The 21,897-nt window shown below is 40.0% G+C and overlaps 3 protein-coding genes, 1 long non-coding RNA gene and 1 other non-coding gene across 6 annotated transcripts; 4 read left to right on the top strand and 1 right to left on the bottom strand.

The window, feature by feature from the left end:
* The first annotated feature begins 7,744 nt into the window (after positions 1-7,744).
* Positions 7,745-12,721, top strand: LOC125200304 (protein REDUCED WALL ACETYLATION 3-like). Of its 2 annotated transcripts, none has more exons than XM_048097976.1 (16): positions 7,745-8,016; positions 8,378-8,469; positions 8,578-8,718; positions 8,773-8,829; positions 8,906-8,978; positions 9,604-9,762; positions 10,068-10,217; positions 10,321-10,576; positions 10,705-10,820; positions 10,899-10,985; positions 11,102-11,190; positions 11,350-11,412; positions 11,512-11,568; positions 11,964-12,060; positions 12,133-12,287; positions 12,470-12,721. In XM_048097976.1, the coding sequence occupies exons 1-16, from the start codon at positions 7,981-7,983 to the stop codon at positions 12,480-12,482; spliced, it is 1,641 nt and encodes a 546-aa protein (XP_047953933.1). In that variant the 5' UTR covers positions 7,745-7,980; the 3' UTR covers positions 12,483-12,721. The 2 variants fall into 2 exon arrangements, with proteins under 2 accessions (XP_047953933.1, XP_047953936.1); XM_048097979.1 differs by having other exon boundaries at positions 8,581-8,718.
* Positions 12,722-15,994: 3,273 nt separating this feature from the next.
* Positions 15,995-17,576, top strand: LOC125200301 (probable purine permease 10). The gene is made up of 2 exons (XM_048097974.1): positions 15,995-16,207; positions 16,298-17,576. The coding sequence occupies exons 1-2, from the start codon at positions 16,180-16,182 to the stop codon at positions 17,449-17,451; spliced, it is 1,182 nt and encodes a 393-aa protein (XP_047953931.1). The 5' UTR covers positions 15,995-16,179; the 3' UTR covers positions 17,452-17,576.
* Positions 17,577-19,068: 1,492 nt separating this feature from the next.
* On the top strand, positions 19,069-19,141 carry TRNAE-CUC. Its single transcript has one exon. It is a non-coding gene; the product is annotated as a tRNA-Glu (tRNA).
* A 504-nt stretch (positions 19,142-19,645) lies between these two features.
* LOC125200303 (purine permease 21-like) lies at positions 19,646-21,140 on the top strand. The gene has a single exon (XM_048097975.1). The coding sequence runs from the start codon at positions 19,646-19,648 to the stop codon at positions 20,744-20,746; it is 1,101 nt and encodes a 366-aa protein (XP_047953932.1). The 3' UTR covers positions 20,747-21,140.
* A 25-nt stretch (positions 21,141-21,165) lies between these two features.
* On the bottom strand, positions 21,166-21,887 carry LOC125200302. The gene is made up of 4 exons (XR_007172712.1): positions 21,862-21,887; positions 21,721-21,780; positions 21,417-21,500; positions 21,166-21,329 (listed from the first exon to the last, which is right to left on the bottom strand). It is a non-coding gene; the product is annotated as an uncharacterized LOC125200302 (long non-coding RNA).
* Between the last annotated feature and the right edge of the window lie 10 nt (positions 21,888-21,897).

Below are 21,897 nucleotides of genomic sequence, written 5' to 3' on the forward strand. Positions count from 1 at the left end.
ATAAAAAATGCTGAAAAATTGTTGGTTCGGAACTGAAAAAAAACCCGAAACCGACGGTTTGGAACCGGAACCGTGTGCATCTCTACTATTAACCCATATATTCTAGTGTGCATCTCTACTATTAACCCATATATTCTATTCATATTTTGATACGACCTCAATCAGCAACGCCACGCCGGAGGATGAGCGGGACACACTTCGGAGCAGGAGGTGGTTGGCGAACCAGCAAAGAGAGGAAGAACAAAGATTAGAGAGTCGAGAAAGGATCGCCCAAAGGAGAGATGCTCCTCGACCTGCGAAGTATCGAGATTTCGTCTCACACTAGCGATAGTTTGATGCTTGATTTGTTTTGATTTGTTTTTATTTTATTTCCTTATTTGCAGAACTATCTTCCTTTAAAGATAGAGTCAAATCTTTTCGGGTTTTCTTCTTGATTCTTTCCCGAATCGTATGTCCGAATCAAGTAGGGGGAATTCTATAAATTATAGAATTCCCTTAGATCGAGTCATTGAGAATTAAAGTAATAAACACACTTTTTCTCATCTTGGAGGATTATGTTGGTGCCCGGGGCTGCCAAAAAGGCCCCTTGGATATTTTCCTAGCCGAGTTTGAACCCTCGATCCGGAAGGTCTCAAAAAGGGAGACACCACTTTTACGTCCCTCTTTATCGCGGGGCCAGCATCCTCTCTGGCCGGCTGCTGACCCCTCCCCTATCATTGGGGCGGCGCAAAGCTCTTGCCCAAGGCCCCCGCCCCCTTTCCCGGGGCCCTTCGCCCATCCCGAAAAAGGGGGGCCCGGAGGGGGCCCGGGGTGACCGGGGTTCTTCGGCCAAAAAACCCGGGGGTCCAAGCTTCCGGAGGGTCCTAAACCGTTTCCCCCCCAACCAAAAAATGGGCCGGGGGGCGGCCCCCGTGATTATCCGGGGGCCCGCATATCGGCGGAGAGCCGACGGGGGCCCCGCAAACTTTGCTGGGATTGTCCCCGAAAAAACACCCGGGGACATGTTTTTGCCAAGAAGTTTTTTGTCTTGTTAGGGGGGGGCCGGTTTTTTGGCGGGGGATCACAAAAGGGGGTTTTCCCCCTTATGCCGAGGGGAGGGGTCAATATGGCGATCCCCGGGGACGTGTCTCGGATTTTTCATCGGCCCAAAGCTCAAACCCCCCTTTGGTCGCCCGACAGGGCCCCATCGGGTCGCACTATCCGTACCGATTGTGGGGGGGGACACACAACTTTATCAAAACCCCCCGTCGCGGAAAAGGGTTTTGTCTTCCCCCTCCATGTTATCTCTCCGTTTAGGGTATTTGTTGGTAATGGGGCATCTATGCGCTGTGACTATGTGAGTTTGAGCACTCCACTTGTAATGCGGGGACACTCTTTCAAGATTGATCTTTTCTCCTCCATGTCGGGGGCCGGATGTTGTGCTTGGGGTTCGTGGCTTCGGACTTAGGGGATGTGACGAAGAATTACAAAACACTACGGATGAAGTTCGAGCTCGATACGGGCCCGTCTCCCCTGCAAGGGGAAGATACGCCCCGAGACGATCTCGTGCAACAACTTATTCTCCCGATCGTCGGGAACCGGAGGCCAAACGTTCGACCGCCGGTAGACCGTTCCGGCCGACAAACCCACGCCCCCGGTTAATCCGTTTCCCGGTGAGACTTAGCCGTTTTAGTCAGTGTTCCCCGTCCCGTCAGCTTACCTCTCACGGCGCGGGACCATCGGATTCATCGGCCTCGTCAAGTAACCTATCAATGTTGGCCTTATCGATACCCACATTTTCGGAAGGCGAAGGGGGAGGCAGTCCGGAATCTACACCGGTGTAATACGTGAGCACAAGCCCTTTCTCGTCCCCGTGTTATTGGTGCGCAAAAGGATGGCACGTTCCGTTTCGGTGGATTACCGCTCCGAACGGCGGCAGATCCAAAACCATTTTCCGATCCCTACCGCGGATGAGTTGTTTGATGAGCCGCACGCCGCGTGATTTTCCCAAATTGGACCCCGCTCCGGTACCATCGAATCCGCATGCATATGGACGATGTTCACAAAACGACTTTCGCACCCCGATGGCCATTTTGAGTTCCTCCTTATGCCATTTGGGCCATAAATGCCCCGTCGACTTTTCAGCCCGTTATGAGCATATTCCGGCCATATTGCGCAAGTTTGTGATTGTTTTTTTGATGATATTTTGGTCTACGTGATTCGATGGACTCCCACACTCGGCACCTCACCGAGGTTTTGTCGACCCTTCGCTGAAACTCTTTCTTCATCAAGCAATCCAAATGTGCTTTTGGTGTAGCCACGATCGACTATCGGGACATATCATTGCGGCGGGCGAATTACATGGGGGCCGCCAAGTTTGAGGCCATGGTAAACCGCCGCCGCCCGAATGTCAAGCAACTCCGTGGTTTTTCCGGGGTTGAAGTTATTATCCCCGTTTCGTCAGCATTATTCTATCATCGGGGCCCTATGACGAATTTTTGAAGAAGATTCGTTCCCGCCGGAGTCGGCTTTGAAGAGTTTTATGGTTTTGAAGAAGCGATGAGCTCGGCGCCCGTCCTATGCCCGCTCGACCCCTTTTGTCTTTGAGACGGATCGTCGGATTTTGGGATTGGGCCGTTCGATGGGGAACAATCATCCCACCATTTCCCAAAGAAGTTGGGGCCTCGCCGGCGCAGGGCCCCTTCTACGTATCAAGGAACTCTACGCTATTGTGGAGGCGTCAGAAGTGGAGACAGTATTTGCTTGGCCGCGAGTTTGTGATTGGGGCATGACGGAGCCTTAAGAATTGTTACCCAAGTTGTTCAGACTCCCGATCAACAATTTTATGTACGGAAACTTATGGGATTCAAGTTCTCTATTGAGTACAAGGCTGAAGTGCGCAACAAGGGGGGCCCGATGCTTTGTCCCGCGGTCGGGGGGCCTGGTCGAGATCCCGCGACTTTTGGAGCTTTAACTCGTCCATCCCGCGGTTTTGGAGGTGGTTGGCGGAAAATTCTTGGCGATTGATTGAGTTGGATCGGCGGTGGCGGCCGGGGCCGGACCTAAGCATGTATCCGCCAATGATGGGTTGTTTATTTTAAACGTCGCTTGTTTGTCCCGACACTCGGCGACCACGGGGCATTTTAGGGAGTGCCGACGCCCCGGGAAACGGGCCATCCGGGGCGTCGGACCTTCGCCCGTGTCGCTTCTCTATTTTATTGGCAAGGTCTTCGCCGGGATGTTCGTCGTTATGTGGCCGCTGTTTTACTTGCCCAGCGACAAAGTATGTCCGTGATAAACCAAACGGTCCGATTCAGCCGTTACCGATTCCCAATAGGGTGTGGAGGCGGCATCCATGGACTTCTTGTGGGGCTTCCCTATTCGGTTATACGGGCGTTATGGTGGTCGTTGATCGTCTCCAAATATGCACATTTGTGCTTTGAAATCGGGTTCGATGCGCCGACGGGGCACGACTTTTTGTGGATACGGTGGGGAAATTGCACGGTTTTCCGAAGAGGCTTCTTTCGGATCGCGACTCGATTTTATGAGCGAGTTTTGGATGAATTGTTGTCTCTCGGTGTACAAAGTTGGGAAATTCACGACAAGCTTATCACCCGGACGGACGGCCAATGGGGGTGACGAACCGCGCCCGGGGAAAGTATTTGCGTGCGTTTGTTACGACCGCCCAAAGCGTTGTTCGCCTTCCATGGGCTGAATTGGCTCTTAACTCAGTGTGAACTCGAGCATTGGAAAGTCGCCGTTTCAAGCTCGTATGGTAAGGAACCGCCTAGTTTATTTGACACATATGCGCGGCCCTCGCAAAAGTGGAAGTGGCGGAGTATTACACGAACGTGAGGAGACTTTACATGCTTTAAAGCAACGTATTCGGCGCGGTACTATGGCGGAGTTTGCTAATCGTAGGAGGAAGGATGTTGAGTTCAAGGTAGGGGACTCGGTTCTCCTTAAGCTCCAACGTATGCGAATCGGGTTTGGGGACCGCTCTCTAACAAGCGGCAAAGGGTGACTATGGCCTTTTGTGATTCGGAGCGCATTGGGAAGGTTGCTTACCGTTTACAACTTCCAAGACAGCAAGATCCACAATGTTTTTCATGTTTCCTTTTTGAAACGGCATCCGAACCCAACTGTGGGGTTGGAGTTCCCCCGGTTTTCAAGAAAGAGGTCACCGGACATTCCGTTGGAGGCGTCTCGAGGCGCGTGGTGTTGGTCGACAAGTTTCCGGGGTTCAATGGCTGGTACGGTGGGCGCCGATGTGAATGCTAACCTCGTGGGTTTCCGAGGAGCTACTTCGCGCTCATTTTCCACATTTGCACCTTGAGGACAAGGCCCGCTTAACGGAGGGGGGGTTGATACGACCTCAACGCAACGCCACGCCGGAGGATGAGCGGGAGCGCATGAGCCCATGCGTTGGACACTGGAGCAGAGGTGGTTGGAGAACCAAGAAAGAGAGGAAGAACAAAGATTAGAGAGCCGAGAAAGGATGCCCAAGGAGAGACGCTACTCGACTCGAAGTATCGAGATTTCGTCTCACACTAGCGATAGTTTGATGCTTGATTTGTTTTTATTTGTTTTTATTTTATTTCCTTATTTGCAGAACTATTTTCCTTTAAAGATAGAGTCAAATCTTTTCGTGTTTTCTTCTTGATTCTTTCCCAAACGTTGTCGAATCAATAGGGAATTCTATAAATTATAGAATTCCCTTAGATCGAAATCATTTTGAGAATTAAAAATAAACACACTTTTTCTCATCTTGGTTCTCTTAAAAAACCCTAGCCTCACGTTAGGGTTGGTTTTTATTGTTTCTTGTTCGAAATTCATCGATTACGTGTGCTCACTAAAGCCGGTAGGAACTCGCTTTCCCATCACATTGGCATGATTTATATCAAGTAGTACTTTCCACTGTCTCATAAAAATATATATATGTATTTTTTGTTTCGTCTATCCCATAAAATATAACCATTTTCATTTATGCATTTTCATTTTCATATTTTTATTTAGTCTTCTTACCAAAATATTAGTCTATTTATTTATGATAAGTTTTTAGGTGGATCCTATTTTCACTATTATTAAATCGCTAACTTTTTGTCTATTTAGTTTTTTATTCTATTTAATTAAATTTTGTATTGAAACTTATGTCATCTACTATTAAGATTATTTTTTATGGATGAAAGTAGTATGTGATTTCAAATCTAGATTTCCAAATAGTACTAAAATACACTATATATTTAGAATTTTAGATATTCCTTAAATATAGAACTAAAAAAAAAAGATATATACGGAGAGTTCCTTGATGAAAAAGTGAAAACACGTTTGAGATAATATCATTTCACTAATTTTATGATATCACAAATTCACAATCGTGGCGAGATATGAAAACTCTAGTACCAGCGGCGGAACCACATTGGGCACCGGACTCCGAACCCCCTCCCTTTTACGGCTGTCTCCGACCGGTCTCCGCCCAAAAGCGAGCCTTGCCCTCCAACCATCCATACTCCCGCTGCATCTGTGAAATTGAAAATGGAACTAGGTTGGACAAGCTAAGGGTTGGGCTTATTAATCTTGAGCCATTTATTTAATTTCTGGGCTGCTTTTATTTTTGGGCTATAATAAACTAATGATGCACTTGGGCTTGGTGGAATTGGTATTAGAATTAGTATAAAATTGTTTTTATTGTGCTTAGAAGTAGTACTCCCTTCGTCTCAAGATAAAGGAAACACTTCTTTTGGTCACAAAATTTAATGAATTGGTATTTAAATAGTTAAAGTCAAAAGAGTAAAGTATAAGAAGGTGAAAAGTAGAGACTTAAAGAGATAATAAAGTAGACGGGGATAAAGTAAAAAAAGAACTTCTCTTAAAAGGGAAACGATTCACTTATAATGATATCCCAAAAAGAAATACTATTCGTTATTTTGGGACGGAGGGAATATAAATTATTTGAATTGTTCAAGTACTGGTAGTTAATAAATTTATTAATATGTGAATATATTATCTAAGAAACCTTATTGTTATTAGTAGTAGTAGTGCATGAAAAAATAAGGAATGATTCAAGTGCAAGTGCTTCAACTAATTATAGTAGTATTTCATTTCCCAATCCGATTGTGAGCTTGGAAAAAGTGAATTTTGCAAGTGTTGAATCTAATGCGAAAAATATAAATAGTAACTTAGGCCTACGAAAACAGTCATATGCAAAATTAAATAATTTATTATTATTATTATTATTATTATTATTTAAAATATTTTAAGTATTACTATTTATTAAAAAAATTCAGCCCCGCTTACTAAATTTTCTGATTCCGCCACTGACAACTACTAGTATTATTTTTCTAGAAGAAATTAACAAAAGCGTGATCCTTACAAAGTGCTGTTTTCTGATACCAAACAATCAACCAAACTAACCAACTTCCAATTAATATTGAAAAAAATAATTTACGCTTGACAGTGATTGGCTGATTGCACTGGATAAATCCAATGAGATTTTGTTAACACAATTATATGTTATAAACGAAAATAAGAGCCACTAGTAGCATTTCTACAACTGTACGTGCTTTTTTTTAATTTAATTTAATTATTTAATTAGTTGGGAAATCATGAGACTAGATTTGTAACGATGGACGTATGTATCATAAACTTATAACTGATGTAAAAGTTCATTAATAAATTTTAGGATTTTAGGAAGCTAGTTCGTGACTGGTTTCTCTCATGTCTACAATTTAATCCACGCAAAATTAATACCTAACGCAACATATATGTTTGGATTTTATCCCCCTAAATAAATATTCTAACATTCATGCATTATTTATAGACTAGTGTTTCTGTGTCGTGTTCAGTAAAATCTTATACTCCATTTTCTCTATGGATTATCAAACCCCTATGCATATATACTGAATTAGCAACTCCCTTCCATCATATTTAAAATGATAATTCTATTTGGCTCATCAATAAAAGAAACATGAGGTAAAGAGGCAAATTTGTCACATCAGATACCCATTTTATTATTTTGGTCATATACTTTATCTTTTAAAATTTGTATCTTGAACATTTCAACTCGATCACAATGGTCTTACACTAACTGTCAATTTTGAAACGTTTAACCGATAAACGGTTCTAACCAATGAGACCGTTAAAACCATCAAAATCGGTTAAAACCGCTTTAAAAATTGACGGAATTATTAGTGTAACCAACGTGTTCCAGTTGAAATGTTCGGATGTAAAATTCAAAATATAAAACATATGATCAAAAGTCAGAAACGAGATATTCCAGATCAATTTCTACCAATAATTACACACTTTGAAAATGCATTGAAAGCAAGCAAATCAAATTATTTACTTATAATGAAACTCCTAAAAGTGACAAACTTTATTATACATCCGCATCACACTAATCATATTTATGTTATGCAAGTTGAAATTAAATAACTATTATCATGATTAAGCTATAACTCTCTATCATTAACAATATACTAGCTATTAGCTAATAAGGAATGTCCAGATTTTCTAGTGTTCTATAAATTATAAATGTACACTACTATTAAAAAGAAAAGATACAAATTAATCATGCAATTAAAATACAAAATCGTATTAACGTTAACGCATAAACAAATCCGACAAAATTAATTTTATTCTCTTATTGGTAATATTAATAATTAGTAATGTTATCGGAAAATAGAAATAAATACGGTAAATACGGCAAACCGACAGTGACAGTTGGCTTGAAAACAAGAGTGACGTCCAAACCGACGAAATTAATTATCTATCGTTGAAGCAAACGACGACGTTGCACGTCACTCACTGCTTCCTTCTACTCCTTGTTGCCTCAGATCTCCGATTCCACATATCTTCTGCTCTTTTCCCCTCTTCTCTCTATTGATTGTATTTGTTCACACAGTGCTGCTGCCTCACCTGCGTGTCTATCGATTGATGGAAATTGTGTAGATTTGATCGATTGATTTCGCGAATAGGTTTAATTCACGTCGGGCAAAGCGAATGGCAGTGGATTCTGGACCTCTCACGCCTGGACAGGTGCGGATTTGGCATCTGAAGCTTGTTTCATTTTTATGTTTTGAGAAGTTTGGTGATCGTCCTCTTAGTCGGAGGTTTTAGCTTAGTCGAACTGATTTCACACAATCTTTACGTTATCATTGAAAGTGAAAGCTGATGATTTGATTAGTAGGAATGGTTATTTAGGATAAAATTGATTATAGTCCACTTGATCTTTGTATGAATGTGCTGTTAAGTTGCATCTAATTTTGCACCAATTGCATATGTGGACTAAGTTTTGTGTATACCTTGATTGCTATATACCTACTGCTTGATATGGTTTCTGCAATTTTGAATCTGTTCTCCCATGGATGTGATGAAACCTATTGTTATGATGGCTCAGGTGTCATTTTTGCTTGGAGTTATTCCAGTCATTGCAGCATGGATGTATTCAGAATGGTTGGAGTATAAGAAGTCATTTCCCTTTCCCAAAGTGTGAGCACCTTTCATGTTTCCATACCAGCTCCTTACGGGCATACATGTTTGTTAGCCGAACCGATTAAGTTCATACTAATATCTGCTCGTACAATTTTTCCCTGCTAGCAGGCATTCGGATTATAATTTGGCCACGTTAGAAAGTCAAATAGTCAAGGAAGATGATCGAGCTGTCTTGATAGAAGGTGGTATAACAAAATCATCATCCGCAAAGTTGTCCACTCCATCTATTAAGACAAACCTCATTCGGTGAGTCAGTGTAAATATTGTTTATGATACCATTTATTGGGCTTCACTCTCTAGGTTTCTGTTGATGGATGATTTATTCTTGCTGGAAAATCGACAAGTTTTGAGGGCAATGTAAGTTTTTTGATCAATTTGATTTCACTTTATATTTCTATCGTCATTTTTTCAATGATATTTCAATATTATGCAGGGCTGAATTTGGGGGCATTTTGTTCTATTTCTACTTGTGTGACCGCACAAACTTCTTCGCAGATTCAACCAAGGTGCGTTTTCTAATCAGTTTACTTCATTAATCAGATTTGTGTTTTTACAATTAAGTAGAGCAGAGTGGATTGTGAGAATATAGTTCACATTCCTTAACCAGCAAAGTCTGAACAACATGGCATGGATAATTGGCCATCAGTATTTTAAGTAGGTTTACTCATACCAGACAGTGTTTTAAATAATCTTACTTATACCACCATGGCTGTTTTTTTAGCTCTTATTCATGACTGGCACTGAGACATATTAAGAGAAAAATGTTGGTATAGGAGATGGATACCGAAGTCAATTATTTGATTACTTTGTATATCCAGCTAAATGAAGTGCTAGAGGACTAGTTAGAAAGAAAGTTATAGACTCTAGGTTATCCTTCCTGCTGCTTGCTCTATGTAAGGCATGCCATAATTAGGCTCCATTCAATTGTTTGATAGATAATAATATAAATGGCATCGTACTAGTGGAAAATAGCAAATCAAGTAGTCTTTTTAAATTGTAACAGTAATCACTATTTTTTTCTCGTTTACAGTAAGCTTGTAGGTCGGTCTTAAACTACACTGTATTTTATTAAAATATTTCAAGTAATGTAGAACTAATTGCATTTCTTATTTCGTTTTCCTTGCTGGACAGAGTTACAACCGCGACCTGTTTGTTTTCCTGTATTTGCTTCTTGTCATAGCTTCAGCAATGACTACATTGAAGAAACATAATGACAAGTCTCCAATATCTGGGAAATCCATCCTTTATCTTAACCGCCATCAAACAGAAGAGTGGAAAGGATATATGCAGGCAAGGAGATCCTCAACCTTATCTTTGACTTTTCTGAACTATTTCGCATAGTTTATGGTCTCACTATTTCTGGCCAGCTTTTAGATTGATATGATGCCAGAAGGTATGAGGGCATTACTTAGTCTTCATGTGCAATTTATGTTCTCAAATATGTATTCATTATTGTACTGGCAAATGGAAAATAACAGTACTATTTCTTTTTGCACTTTCCTTTCAGTAATCGATATTCATATTGTCTGTAGCTGCAAAAACACTTCTCCCCACAAAAATCCTAATTTTATCTTTTTTCTCCTTGTTTCTGACAGGTCCTCTTTCTGATGTACCATTACTTTGCTGCATCAGAGATCTACAACGCAATTCGTGTTTTTATTGCTGCATATGTTTGGATGACTGGTTTTGGAAACTTCTCTTACTATTACATCAGAAAAGATTTTAGCGTTGCTCGATTCGCTCAGGTTAAATATACCCTGAGTCAAATTATCTTCCTTTGACCTATTAGTCTATTACAACTTGTTCTTTGCTTTTCTCAGCTTAAGTTAGATTATATTCTCTATGCAGATGATGTGGAGACTGAACTTTTTCGTGGTCTTTTGTTGTATTGTTCTCAACAATGACTACATGCTATATTATATCTGCCCTATGCATACCCTGTTTACTCTTATGGTATATGGAGCCCTTGGTATCGGCTACAAATATAACGAGATAAGATCAGTGATGGCTCTGAAGTTTTTTATGTGCTTTGTTGTGGTTATCTTGGTGTGGGAGATCCCAGGAGTTTTTGACATTTTGTGGAGCCCTCTTACTTTTCTATTAGGTTGGTGGATATCATAGCTTTTGAATCTCCTTTAAGCTACTTGTTTGAATCTGTAATTCTAGAATAATGTCCACCTGGAGTGAAACTAATATCAGAATAATATTTATCTTATTTTTTCTGAATGACAGGATATAGTGATCCAGCGAAACCAGATCTCCCACGACTACATGAGTGGCATTTTAGATCTGGGCTTGATCGATATATATGGATCATTGGAATGATATATGCCTGTTTTCACCCAAATGTAATCCTCCAAAAGTATAGATTTTTCCATCATTCCTCCCTTCATGAGCTTAAAATTGTGTACTTTTTCTTGTTGCAGGTCGAGAAGTGGATGGAAAAACTAGAGGAGTCTGAGACCAAGCGGAGACGCTTAATAAAAACATCTATTGTTACTGTTTCTTTAATTGTAAGTTACATGATTCTTTCATGTTCTTGTTTTTTACATGATTCCTGTTAATGATTTTGTGTTCAGTTTCTTTGTTAGAAATCTTTATCTGATTTCTTCTTGATTTTCTGGCATAGGTTGGCTACTCGTGGTATGAATACATATACAAGCTGGATAGGATTTCGTACAACAAGCTCCATCCTTACACGTCGTGGATTCCTATAACGTATGTACTGAAAAAAAACCCCTATTCATTTCTTTTTTAGCACAATTTCATCTTTTACAAGAATATATTGCGAGTTTGTAGGAACCAAGCTCTAGCTAGTGTCAACTGTGGGTATATTTTTCCTGCTTTTCTCATTTGCTTCCTTTGATTTTGTTCCAGTGTCTATATTTGCTTAAGAAATTTCAGTCAGCATCTTCGGAATTTTTCTTTGACCCTTTTTGCGTAAGTGCTCTTGTTTCCTAATTTCCCCTAGCTTAATGGTACCCAATTTGAATAAATATTACCAGTTAATCGATACTATAAATTGTTCTAATGTACCAGGTGGCTTGGGAAAATTACATTGGAAACTTACATCTCCCAGTTTCATATATGGCTGAGGTATGTTGTCCAACTTATTGTGCACTTCATGCTTGTGTTTATATATTTCAATAGATGATGTACAACATCTAGCATTTGTATCATGTCAATCGCTTTTGACTGCTAAGTTTCTGGAATTTGGCCTTTCAGTAGGCGATTATGATATGATTTCTTCTCAACGTTACTTTACAAATAAACTCATGTATTCTGGAAAGTTTCTTAAAATTTAGTTCTATTAGTTTTGTCAGCTGAGTTTCTAAGGTTGCTTCTAGACTAAACCACATAAATATGCTGGGCATCTGCGAGATGTAACTATCTGGAACATAGTTAGATTTTGAACAATAACAAAATACAGCTAAAGAAAACTTTGATCTGAACCATGAGGCCTTATAAAGTATCTATTGGCATATCTGCAGGTCCAATATGCCCAATGGACAGCCTAAATGGCTACTCTCTTTCATTCCGGATTATCCTTTGCTGAATTTCTTGCTGACAACTTCTATTTATATTTTGGTGAGTGACCCATTCTGTTGCTCTAAATAAGGTTTGTAAAGTTATTAAACAGACATTTATATACTGCTGCAGATATCATATCGACTTTTTGAGTTGACAAATACACTCAAGATTGCTTTCATTCCAACAAAAGACAGCCAGAAGCTATTTCAAAATTGTATTGCTGGGGCTGCCATTGCTGCGTGTTTATATAGCATTTCCTTTATTCTTCTTCAGATCCCTCAATAGTAAGTTCTTTATCATCCACTGATAATATATGATCGTTCTGATCATGTTAAACCTAGTCTCGAGCATGTTTACTCCATTTAATACACCCTTATGATGTACTAGTTCTCATTATTTAACCATAGACTTTTGCCTATTTAGTCATTGTTGCTCTGATGAATCATAGATTATTTCACTTGTGCAGCACGGGCTTGTAAAAGATTGCAGCAGCGAGATATACATTCTGTTGTGTTGTATCCCATTAGGCGGGACAGAGATGGTGCAAGGGGCTAAGTAAACCCAAGAATTTTAGGCATATATTGATCAATCATCTTCCCAGTTTTGATAAGGAAGTTTAATCATAAAAAGAAGAGAAAGTGGAACACATTTTGTAAGAATGTTTATATCTCTGTTTCTGCAGTTTCTCATATCTATATTCTCATATCTCACCACATTATTCACCTGTTTTGGTAGTGGAATAGTTGGGTAATGATGGCGTGTCACACGTTTATGTACTTGGTATATAAGCATCTTAAATTAAGTGTTATTTTTAAATTAGTTGTTCCAAGAAAGTCAATAGATATAGAAAAGGTGAGATTATTGCTTAGATGTAGAAGTCAAAAAAATTTACTTTATTTTGGATCTACTTTATTACCAGGAAGATTGAATTGGTAGAGTATCACCATTTACATACTAAAAAAAGTTATCCTATGTTACCACAGCCCAATAATTCGACCCTTCATTGGCAGAGATTTTCTTTCCCACTTAGATATAGATAGTGGTTATATTTCTGAAGCCTATAATTCCATACAATCAATTTCCACGCCATCTATCTATCTAAGTGGACCACTTGTCTACTTGAAGTCTTGTTATTTTCTATGATTTAGTTGAGCTGATTATTATTAGCCTGAAGAAGATATGTATATAATTCCAAAAGAAGTCTTGGAAAAACATTTTCTCTAAAGTAGTACATGATTGAGCGGAGCCCATTCACTATCTTTGCGATTTTTCATTTTTGGCACAACTCCAATAATTGATTGTATGTGAGTAGGCTTAAGTTTTTAAAGATTATCAATAAAGATGCTTCATTTACTTGAGTAATCATAACTTGAACCCTAAATTTATTGTCTGGAGAGGAAATATTTTACTAATTAAACTATTTTCATCATCATATAAATGGGAGTAGTACCATGTTGAGAACGAATAAATTCCATTTTATACTAGTAGGAGTAGTATACTATTTTATAGCTGCTATACTACTACTATGCGATTAAAGAATTTAAGTGATAAAACACTAGTCTGTGTAGTCACTTTTCACTTTTGCTACACCCACAAATAAAATAAAAGAAATTAAAAAAATTTGCTAGAATTGCCATACTAACCAAGTGAGCTCTGCATACATTTTTCACGTGAAAAAAAATGACTTTTTAACAAAAATATTGGAAAAGTATATACTCCTATTAATAAAAATTTTGAGCTCAGCCTTTTGGAAGCCAGTTATTACGTGGATATCCCAATCCTTTCTCACTATTTAGCAACTGGTTTAGTTGTTGAAATGATAGTACATTGGAGATTCGAATATTTTGACACGCCTGAATCAACTGGCTGGCAATAATAAAAATGAAATATCATTGAGAAAATAAATGCTTATGCTAATTTTTTTCCATAAAGTGTGACAAGCTTGTACGTGATCTAATTTCTTGGTTTATTAATATTTCAACTAAAGGTGGTATAAAAAAATTTGGACGAATTACAAATTTAGTCTTTGAGCTATGTATGGGAATAAGAGCATCTACATCCATGCTCTTGCCAAGAGCACGGATGTGGATCCGGACCCACCTTTATTTATTTTTAATTCTTTACTCTTCCGCAACAGCACAACACCCACATCCATACTCTTCTGCAAAAGTATGCTCAAAGATCCCACCATTCTGTTATTTAATTTAAATACTTCAATTACTAAAAACATTCCCACATATTAAAATGCATTCAAAATACCCTAAATACTATTACAAATTACTAAGAAATAAAAATTTACATAATTAAAATCCTAAAAAATACAAATTACTCCTAAAAATTGAGATTGAAAGAGTTGTTTGGTGTAGTGTGATTTTTTGTGTTGAAATGGGGGTATTTATAGATGAAAGTGTAAATATTGGGGTAAAAATAATGAAAAAATAAATTAAAAGTGTGGAAAAACGGATATATTTTAATGGGAAGTGAGAAAATATTTTTTTTATTAAATCTGAATTTTTCAGATTTTTTCGGATTTTTAAAAAAATAAATAAATAAAAATAATGATAAACCAACGTTGACCAACCAGAGCATGCCACGTCGGCTGCTCGTGCTCTTGCCAACGGCATAGCCGTGCTCTTAGGCAAGAGCAACTATGAGTGGCAAATCGTGCGTGTTGTGTCTTTATCGTGTCGACACGATAACGACACGACACGATAACAACAAACACGAACATGACCTGTTAAAAAAACTCTAAACACGAACACGAACACGACACGCTACCCTCAGACACGAACCCATTAACGACACGAACCTCTTCGGGTCAACACAACACGATAACAACACATATATGACACGACACAATAACGACACTATAATAATAATATTATAATATATTAATATTATTTCTAACATTAAATTTAAAATTTTAATTTAAAATTTTAAAATAAATAATAAAATAATAATATTATAATATATTAATATTATTTCTTAACGTGTAACACGAACACGATACGAAGCTTTCGTGTCGTTATCGTGTCGACACGATAAGGATACGAATCCAGTAAGCTTTGACACATACCTATTAATTTTGTACGGGTTCGTGTCGTGCCAAAAATTGTCAGCTCTAAGCAACACCGTGCCGACGGCAAGAGCAAGAGCACAGCGGCGAGTATAGACGTGCTCTTGCCGTCGGCAAGAGCACAACTCTTCCGCAAAAGCACCGATGTTGATGTTCTAATATTGGATGCGATTACTATTGTTTAAAAATATGTGAGACGCATTTAATATTAGTGCATAATTCAGGATCTAAATTTATAGTATTATTAAATACTACTCCCTCCGTCCCCCATTAGGAGTCACACTTTGATTGGGCACGGGTTTTAAGAAATGTAAAGAAAAGTTGGTTGAAAAAGTTAGTGGGATGTGGAACCCATTTTTTTATATTGATTTTATAATAAAATGTGAGTGAATTGAGTTAGTGGAATGTGGAACCTACTTACTATTTATGGTAAAAATGAAGTGTGACTCTTAATCGGGGACGGACCGAAATGGAAAAGTGTGACTCTTAATCGGGGACGGACCGAAATGGAAAAGTGTGACTCTTAATTGGGGACGGAGGGAGTAATATATTAAGAATAGAGTAAATGTCGACGACATAGGTGGTATATCGGAGATGAAAAATAATAAATGAAGAGCATGAACTGTCATCAACCGCCACCAAGCTTGACTCTCCGCAAAATAACAGATAGAAGATAGCCATTTGAACATAGTAAATGTTATTCCAATCGTTATCGGTTTTGTCCTAAATTCAACATTTTGCCCCTTTCATTTGGATTCGGCAGTTCAACCGCCTACTATCTTTGTCTTTCTATACCAACTATTACCATTTTATTTAATAGTACTATTTTCATTCATCCTATAATTTCGTTTTCTAATTTTGTCATTGAATAAACGACCCAAAATTCAATATTTATACCAAATTTTGGTTCGATAGGACACAATTAACCGGATTATATTCATTACAAGTCCACTTCACAGTAGGGGCGTAGCGCAGTTAGCAACTGCGAAACGATTCTGCACTCATCATCGCTATGAACTGACAGCTGTTGACACACAAATCCTTACTAAAACAAAACCAGAGCTCCTCCCATTTACACACAATCAAAATCCTCAATCACCATGGGCGAAGCTCACCAAGACATCAATGGTTAGTTGTAACATCTCCTCCTTAATCAATTACTCTTTAATCTCCCTTTATTATTATTATTATGTTAATTAAATCACCCTCTCTCTTTAGGTCTGAAACCAGAATCAGCACCAGCAGTTGAGACCTCACCAGAAGAAATCACCACGAAACCTCTAACAAAAAGGTACAAATGGTGGCTGAAAATGCTCGTCTACTCCTTCTTCGTCCTCGCCGGCCAGTCCGTGGGAACCATCCTCGGCCGTGTCTACTACGACAACGGCGGCAAGAGCAACTGGATGGCCACACTCGTCCAAGTCATCGGCTTCCCCGTCCTCATCCCCTTCCAATTCTTCACCACCACCAATAACAACAACTTTCACGATAACGACACGAACCTGATCATCAACACGCGCCGCCAGAAGCTCCACCTGGCGGCGTTCTACGTGGCCATCGGCATCTTCCTGGCAGTCGACTGCATGCTCTACTCCATCGGGCTGCAGTACCTCCCCGTGACCACCTACACCCTCCTCTGCGCCAGCCAGCTCGGCTTCAACGCCGTCTTCTCCCTCTTCCTCAACCGCCAGCGCTTCACCCCTTTCATCATCAACTCCCTCTTCCTCCTCACCGTCTCCTCCGCCCTCCTCGTCTTCGAACCCGACACTGCCACAGGCGGTCCCACCAAAATCTCCAAGCGGAAATACGCAATCGGATTCATATGCACCCTCGCGGCCTCCGCCGGCTACGCGATCATGCTGTCGCTCACGCAGCTGGCGTTTCAGCATCTGATCAAGAGGGAAACCACACGCGCGATCGTCGACATGACCGTCTACCAGAACCTGGTGGCCACCGTCGCGATCGTCGCCGGGCTGTTCGCGGCCGGAGACTGGCGGCGCCTGGGGGCGGAGATGGAGGGGTTCAAGACGGGGAGGGTTTCGTATGTGATGAATCTGTTTTGGACGGCGGTGTCGTGGCAGGTGTTCGGGGTGGGGTGTATTGGGCTGATCTTTAAGGTTTCGTCGTTGTTTTCGAATGTGATCAGCATTTTGGGGCTGCCGGCGGCGCCGGTGCTGGCGGTGATCTTTATCGGGGACAGGCTGACCGGGCTGAAGGCAGTGTCGATGCTGCTGGCGGTGTGGGGGTTCGTGTCCTACATCTACCAGCATTATCTTGATGATCGGAAGAGGAAGGAATTGGAGAGATCAGGAAGCGATGGTGGTGTGGAGCTTCCTCTTGTTGATGAAAGAGCATCTCCGGTTACATCTTAGACTTTAATTTTCATTTTTGTGAATTCTTGATTATCGATTAAACTGTGGTTTATCGTTTGCTTCGTGACTGTGATGACACGAACTTCCGACCTATTAGTTGAAAGGAACACATTGCAAAGTGCAAACTAAATTGTTCTATCTATGTTATGAATTGTGAGAAAGGGATCTTGGAGTGAACTCATGAATTGATTAGGGTTCTCTGTTCCCACCAAATTTTACCATAAAATTTGTCAAATGTGGTCTACTTGTCATCACAATTTTAAGGAACATAAAGCAATGGTGGATCTAAGCAGGGTGTGGCCATGACTTTATAATCAACTCATAAGAGCCGAAAAAGTATTAAATTCAGCATTTAGAGTTGTCATCGTGTGCAAATGATCGTCACTGAACAGAAGGTTAGATGGACGGACGCGTTCGAGAGTCATTTGTCGTAAAAAGAAGATGCAAATGGCAAAATCACTAGTAGCTCTTGGAGAAGATCAACAACTAGGACCACTTCTTGAGTGGGGTCAAATCAATATAAAAAGTATATACTTACACAATGAAATTCTAGTTCAACGGCTGTAATAGTTTGGATATTGTTTAATTTTCCTTTTTTCTAGGCAAAGTGGAGTATGCCAACAATTGTGGAAGACTAGTAAAGCACTTAATTACGCAACTAAGCATCACCATTGGAGCTATAAAGCCTATAATGAGACCATGTCCCAAAATCTAAGATATTTTCATTGAATTCCATTGTGGTGAATTAAGGTTTAAAATAGTGATCATTTTGTTTGTCCTCAACATAACAATAAATATCCAAGATTGCGAATATAGTCCTACGCCATCTTGGACCCAATAAATAAATACTCATGTGTGACAAGACAACTGCATTTATTAATTTTGATGGACATTCGAGCCCACCTCTATAAATATTAAAGGGAGGTTGAAAAGTCCAAAATGCTGCTCATTCATTCATGTGAACGTTGTTTATACACTAGAACTTCAATTGTTGATGAATTTCTGTCCACACACTAGTAGTACTATAAATAGGTATTATTCAGTTCACAGTCCAAGAAAAGGCTACAATTATTAATTTGATTTAATGAGCCAAAATCTATTCGGCAAAGTCCAAAAATTGCACTCGTGCAAATATATTACTACTACCTGTTCCTCAAATATTGACATATTTTAACTTGATACGGGTTTTAAGAAATATAATGAAAAGTGAGTGAAAAAGTTGGTGAAATGTGGGTCCTAATTTTAAAGTATTAGTTTTATAATAGGAATGAGTTAGTAGAATATGAGCTCCACTACTAAAAATGGTAAAAACTGATCGAAATGGTAAACTGTGTCAAACTTTCAGGGACGGAGATAATATTATTTAATGACCCCAAACAAAATACACACCAGATTTTCCATTCAATATATATTACTCATTGGATTTTTTGAGTAAATAATAGTAGTATGGGATAATATGTTATACTATGAACATGCTCACATCCACTAAACGAAATTACCACATCATTTAACACGGCTATCAAGGATTTGACATGGAAACACATTTTATTTTTTGATACCACAAGTACTCATAGTGTACCAATTCTAATAAACGACAGTATAACATTTCATCAACAATCCGTTGTAGTCTAGTTGGTTAGGATACTCGGCTCTCACCCGAGAGACCCGGGTTCAAGTCCCGGCAACGGAATTTTTTTTTATTTTTTTATTTTGAATAATCTGATAGAATGCAGATGCTCTTTTGGTGCTAAGAATATTTCATGATGTCCGTGTAAATGTCTCCCGCGAACTCTTCGGCCAAAATGTTCCGAGAACTTTGACCGTGCTCGGAAACTACTTGCTACGCTACTTTCATTGTTTTTCCCCGATGTTTCATACCGTTCTTTTCATATTTGAAAAGTGCTCAATATTTTAGTTGATTGTTCGGGAGCTTGATGATGTATGCTCGGTAAATTCCCCTTTTTATAGTGAACTATGAAAGTCACGTTTATTGCGCATAGAACTCACACTATGAATGTGCATGTTCAAGAATCACAAATCTACGTGGGAGTATAATTCTGAATACCAATCAATAAAATCGATTAGATTCAAACAAGTAAATATATGCTTTGCATAGCAAACATCGTACACTTCCTATTGTCCCAATGCCAAAAATCCTATAAAAAAACAAAGCGTCTTGATTTCTACTTTCTCCATGGATATACCGATTCAAGCAACGGACTCCAACTCCACAGATAACAATGCCAATTCAAACAAGAACAATACGTCGCAATACAAGAAATGGTCGGAACCGGCGGTCTATTCACTCCTCGTCCTCACCGGCCAGTCAGCAGCGACGCTTCTTGGCAGATTATACTACGAAAAAGGCGGCAAATCCAAATACATGGCGGCGCTGGTGCAGACTGCCGGCTTCCCACTACTTGTCCCTTTCATCTTCATCATCAAATCAAGAAACAAACAAACCTCGGATCGTTCCTCCGATCACGTTCTAGCGCTCCCCGCTCTATACGCGTGTTTCGGCACTTTTCTTGCATTCATTTGCATGTTATATTCCGTCGGCCTCATGTATCTCCCTCTCTCAACCTTCTCCCTCATCTGCGCCACCCAGCTCGGATTCAACGCCCTCTTCTCTAACCTCATCAACGCTCAGAAACTCAGCCCCACAGCTATCAATTCCGTGTTCCTCCTCACACTCTCCTCGGTCCTCCTCGCCCTGCAGCCGGGCGCGGCCTTGGCGGCGCCCGGAGGTAAGTACGTGGCGGGGTTCGCGTGCACGCTGGGCGGCGCGGCAGCGTACGCACTGGTGCAGTCAGCCGAGCAGCTGGCGTACGGGAAGGTGTTGAGGCGGCAGACGGTGAAGGAGATCATGGACGTGATTTTCTACGAGTCGATGGTGGCGAGTTTGGTGCTCGTGTTGGGGCTTTTCGGGAGCGGGGAGTGGTGGCAGCTGAAGGGGGAGGTTGAGGGGTTTGAAATGGGGAAGGCGGGGTACGCGGCGGTGGTGGTGGGTTCGGCGGCGGCGTGGCAGGTGTTTGGGGTGGGGATGGTGGCTTTGATTATCAAGATCTCGGCTGTGTTCGGGAATGTGGTGAGCGCTGTGGGTGTGGGCGTCGTGCCGGTTGTTGCGGTCGTGGTTTTCAAGGATGAGATGAGTGGTGTCAAGGTTGTGGCTTTGTTGTTGGCTCTGTGGGGTTCGCTGTCTTATGTTTATCACCATTTTCTTGTTCATCATCATCCCACCCATAATGGACATGTGGATCCGCTGCCGGAAACCTGTACCTCCGCCGATTCTTAGTCACGCTGATAGGTCGAGTGCTCAACTTATGTTCGAAAACACATAAATAATGTAGTGCTCAAAGATCGGGGATGCTCATATAAAAAAAATTTACAGGCAAACAAAGATTAATTGATCCAAAAATGTTGCATCATATGAAGTCAACAAGTTTTACATTTCAAGGTCACAAATATTCTACAAATATGTGATTACAGTGTAATTCGTATAGTTAAACCTGTATGCACCAAGTTAATGTCAGATATCTGTATTTTTCAAAGTCATTGTCATCACCATTTCAGATGTGAAAAATCCCATGTTATTGTGAATAAACGTCTTAGCCTACATTTCTGCTCAAGTGTATCCCACAACCTTTTTTTCCCAGAAGTGCACGGTTTGGTTGCTAATTGGATTAACCCTGCAAATAAACAATCCAACTACTTTTCTTAGCCTTTGGATGAAAAAAATCTATTAGATTGCTTCATCTACTATCAAAATGGAATGAAATATTAGCTCTTGCCATATGTTTCATTGCAACTCATGCACATATTTAAAGAATGGCAAACTAACCCTATAATCTATATATACTTGCTTACTCTGGTTCGACCTATGTCACAACAAAGTTAACATATTAACTCAAGTAAAAGGAGTTAAGCTAGAGAACATAGAGTATAATTTGGGAAACTGGAAGTACCTAAAAGGAGCAAGAACAAGAGTCGTGTTACATGAGACGACCAACATAATTAGCTCGAGGGTATTTGCTCTTCAGCTGTGGCCACTGCACAAATATTTGATCAGCCATCCGTAGTTTGTAAAGGAGTAACCCGCTCAAAGATAACCTTCTGACTCTAGCAATACTCTCAACATAGAAAATGGACGACCACCTTATCCCCAAAACCTGAAAGTTGCAGTTTAACTTTAACAATGTTCTCAAATTTTCAGGAAATAAACCCCCAATTAACAGGGCATAAGTTTCCCAAAAAAAGAGTTATGCAAACCTTGAAAACAAAAGCAATGGCACATAGTGGTATACAAGTCCCAGGCCCATTGCACAAAATCTGCAAATTGAAAATATTGAGTAGAGCAAATAAAAGTACACAATGCTCATCATAGTTAAGCGTATTAAGAAATCACAATACCACTTGAGGTCTGATTTTGATCATTAGCCATAATGC

This window comes from Salvia hispanica, unplaced genomic scaffold (assembly GCF_023119035.1).
Source record: "Salvia hispanica cultivar TCC Black 2014 unplaced genomic scaffold, UniMelb_Shisp_WGS_1.0 HiC_scaffold_896, whole genome shotgun sequence".
NCBI classification, from domain to species: Eukaryota; Viridiplantae; Streptophyta; class Magnoliopsida; order Lamiales; family Lamiaceae; genus Salvia; species Salvia hispanica.

Excerpts from the sequence above, each read along its gene's own strand:
- LOC125200304 (XM_048097976.1), top strand. The coding sequence starts at position 7,981 with ATGGCAGTGGATTCTGGACCTCTCACGCCTGGACAG. Across the intron at positions 8,017-8,377 it reads GACCTCTCACGCCTGGACAG|GTGTCATTTTTGCTTGGAGT; the intron begins GTGCGGATTTGG and ends ATGATGGCTCAG. Across the intron at positions 10,986-11,101 it reads TTGTTACTGTTTCTTTAATT|GTTGGCTACTCGTGGTATGA; the intron begins GTAAGTTACATG and ends TTTCTGGCATAG.
- LOC125200303 (XM_048097975.1), top strand. The coding sequence starts at position 19,646 with ATGGATATACCGATTCAAGCAACGGACTCCAACTCCACAGATAACAAT.
- LOC125200301 (XM_048097974.1), top strand. The coding sequence starts at position 16,180 with ATGGGCGAAGCTCACCAAGACATCAATG. Across the intron at positions 16,208-16,297 it reads AGCTCACCAAGACATCAATG|GTCTGAAACCAGAATCAGCA; the intron begins GTTAGTTGTAAC and ends CTCTCTCTTTAG.